The sequence below is a fragment of the Toxorhynchites rutilus genome, chromosome 3, assembly GCF_029784135.1.
Source record: "Toxorhynchites rutilus septentrionalis strain SRP chromosome 3, ASM2978413v1, whole genome shotgun sequence".
In the NCBI taxonomy this organism is placed as follows: Eukaryota; Metazoa; Arthropoda; class Insecta; order Diptera; family Culicidae; genus Toxorhynchites; species Toxorhynchites rutilus.
The window spans coordinates 203,792,480-203,795,618 of NC_073746.1; the positions used below are offsets into that span (position 1 = coordinate 203,792,480).

A 3,139-nucleotide genomic window follows, 5' to 3' on the forward strand; every position below is an offset into this window, starting at 1 on the left:
AGCAAATGTATATGATTTAGAACATGTAGAACGACTATCAAAAATTTAAATTAAAATGTAGAAAAGAATGATAATACTGAAGAATTTGGTAAATCTATGTAGTAGATTTACGGAGTCCGGAATGTTACGGACAGCTGAGGCTTATCGCGAATCGAGTTAGAGATCCATAAGATAAGCACTATTTGAGATTATATTTAGAAAAGACCTCCAAGCGAGGTATAGAAACGTTCAGAAAGGACCAATGTAAGGCAATTAAAAGATGTAAGAGCTCAAGTGTTTTGTTAGGCTAGAAAACGCTTGTAGTTCGAAATTATTGCCGGTCATAAATTCCGAATGGACGAATATTTAAATAGCGTCCGGTAAACAATTTAATGCATGCATCATTTAGGATGCATTTTTATTACCCTTTTCCATCCCTAGCTGCGCTCAGCCAGATACACCAGCAGGGTGTAATAAAATAAAAGGATGTTATTTAGAGCGAAGGATGGAAAGGGGAAATCCAAGAATAAGATAGGCGCACCGACGAGGTGCTATAAACTTAAGGTATTTTCTTAGGGTAGTGCAGCCGTCTCAGACTGCACGTTACCATACGCTAGAAGAAGGGACAAGGAAGGTAGATGATCTAAACGAAACCGATATGTTATCGGTTTTCAAGAGAGAGAGAGGAGATGTTCCTCGTCAATCTTAGTTTAAGGAACCATGTATATATTGTGAAACTTTTGAATAAATTTTTTAGTATTGTAACAGAACTCACGCGAAAGCGTTAAAATTTTTCTTTCAATAGAGAAATTTTTCAAGGATAGACAAATAGGGATCAGGTAGAACACATGGCAGGGATAACTAGAATGACGCAGGCAAAAGAGTCTGGTACCAGACAAATGAGAAAAGGCAACTCTCATTTGTCTGGTACCAGACACTCTCACGCGCCAATAGGTAGAGAAATCTTCACAAAAACAAAGGGTCTAAAATGTTTAGTCACCAGATAGGACCTTAAATATGTTGACGACAGCTCATACAAAAGATTGTTTTTGTTGTTCAGGCAGCTTATCGTTATGCGTGGCGAGGGTAGAATTAAGAACTAGGAATAAGTTTTGTATAAAAATCCGAGATAGCACAAGAATAAACTCACTCTCAATTCGCCCGAAGTGGAAGCTTCTTTATTTGTGAATTTCACCAGAGGAGCCGAATCAGGTGACTCTAAATAGGGTTCATTCCCTATTTAATACATGGTTTTCTGCGTTACAGCATCATGAAATTGTTAATTTGCAGATTGCTCTCGAGCATTTTGATATCGGTGCTCTCAAAAATTCAAATTGGCAGTACTGTCAATTTGAGGATTCCGTGATCTTACAACAACCAAAAACCATTTGCAAAAAAACGTATAGATCTTACCGCTGTCAAAATGTATTTCTTGAATCCTTCGCACTAACGTACGGACACTTGGTAGTGCTACATACGGCAGTTTAAGCAACTGTTCGTATCCAGCCCCGCAAGCAAACCGCATCCGTAATCCTTCCGTAATGGTTTCATTAGACCACTCTTTCACCTGTTTCACCTTCCCTGTTACTTTGGAGATCTGATCCGGTCGAAATTTCCCTTTTAGTACTTCTTCGGTATCAACTGCTTCCTCCAAAGCACGAAACTTGGCTTTCCATGACAACGCTTCTTTCTTCCACTTGATTGCAAGTCCTTTCCAATTCTTCGCATATCTGATGAAAAATTTCATAAGTGCGTTATGCAGGACATTGATTTTTTAAATATTAATAATGTTTTTAATATATTCCGTTACCGACTTTTCTAGACAGTGCTTCAAAAAATTACCATATTTTTTTAAACACCGTCCAAGGGATCGGTAACGGAAAGATTAATCACCTGTTACTGATCGATCGCTTCCTGACTCTTTTGGTTTTGTGGACGAGACTAATCGGTTCACCTTCACTACCAATCAATTCGATTGAACCTTCAGTTGTACTACTGCCTTGATTAGCGACTTGCATGGCACATTTCAAATTTGCATATGAATGGTCCACCAGCGATGGGCAGGAGTATAACGGCAAGTACGTCGAAAGACTGATAGGATCATTGTCATCGCCATCCGAATCCCGATCGCTGTCTATTAAAAATGCAGACACAGTTGGTACGGCATCCGTTTTTCTCAACCTATTATTATTTCCATCGTGTACAAAAGCACTTTCCTCAAAATGCACCTGTAAGAAATCAATGTTGGCACATTTCATTGGCGGATTAACGCTTACTCTATGTATTCTACATACGCTGTATATTCGCATTGCTCCAGATATAATCCAGTCGTCCCCCACATTGCAAAAATCGATCCACTGAGCTTGCAGCAATAAATCAACCGGGAATCGGTGAAATGATATGTTGGGGTGAGATTTCTTGCTCCTGCCACATTTCCTCACTTGACATTTCATCTTCGCTGTACCGAATTAAATGTCGGATCACAAAAGGCAAACACTAATCGAAACTGTCCGATTACGATCACGAAAAACCAAATCGCGGATTAAATAGCACAAATTATCTCACAAACAAAGTTTCACGTCAAGTTTGAACAATTTTTCTGAAAATGAACGACAACAAACCGAATGACAAACGGAGCTGCTAACTTGATTGAAATTGTCCGATTAGAATTTTTATGATGAAAACCCGTAAGAAGAATAAGAAGAAAACAAACTATCTGTCAAATCAGCTGGCTCCTCTCTCAGGTGAAAACTATAAAAATGTTGACAACGGTTGAATTAAAGAAGGAAATTCGAGAGCACAATCAAACACAAGTAGAAAAATGCACGATTCCTGCATGTGAGAACTACCTTCGAAAGCGCGGAAGTAAAATATACGTGATTTGTTTTTGAGTTTTAGGTTACATTAGCATCATTTTCTTAAGGCCCATTTATACGTTGCTAGTAGCTGACTTGAGAATTAGTAGCTACTGACCCGGTGAACTCGCTTGACAATTGGTTGACTCGCCTTGTCCGTTCACACAGTGTGAGATGCTGACGCGAAACTAGATACTGCAGCATTGGCTTACCAGGGATGCCAGATGATTTTTGAAATGTCCATCAAATAGTCAGAAACAGCAATCAGGTCCGAATTTGACAGATGATTGATCTGAATTCGACTT

General features: G+C 39.0%; 1 protein-coding gene across 1 annotated transcript; it reads right to left on the reverse strand.

Moving 5' to 3' along the window:
* Positions 1-1,038: 1,038 nt before the first annotated feature.
* LOC129779473 (uncharacterized) lies at positions 1,039-2,798 on the reverse strand. The gene is made up of 3 exons (XM_055786957.1): positions 2,274-2,798; positions 1,873-2,207; positions 1,039-1,709 (listed from the first exon to the last, which is right to left on the reverse strand). Exons 1-3 carry the CDS (start codon positions 2,430-2,432, stop codon positions 1,301-1,303), a joined length of 903 nt encoding a protein of 300 aa, XP_055642932.1. The 5' UTR covers positions 2,433-2,798; the 3' UTR covers positions 1,039-1,300.
* Between the last annotated feature and the right edge of the window lie 341 nt (positions 2,799-3,139).

Coding starts and splice junctions, on each gene's coding strand:
- LOC129779473 (XM_055786957.1), bottom strand. CDS start 2,432: ATGAAATGTCAAGTGAGGAAATGTGGCAGGAGCAAGAAATCTCACCCC. Junction 2,208..2,273: donor GAGCAATGCGAATATACAGC/GTATGTAGAATA, acceptor GATTTCTTACAG/GTGCATTTTGAGGAAAGTGC. Junction 1,710..1,872: donor AAGCGATCGATCAGTAACAG/GTGATTAATCTT, acceptor ATTTTTCATCAG/ATATGCGAAGAATTGGAAAG.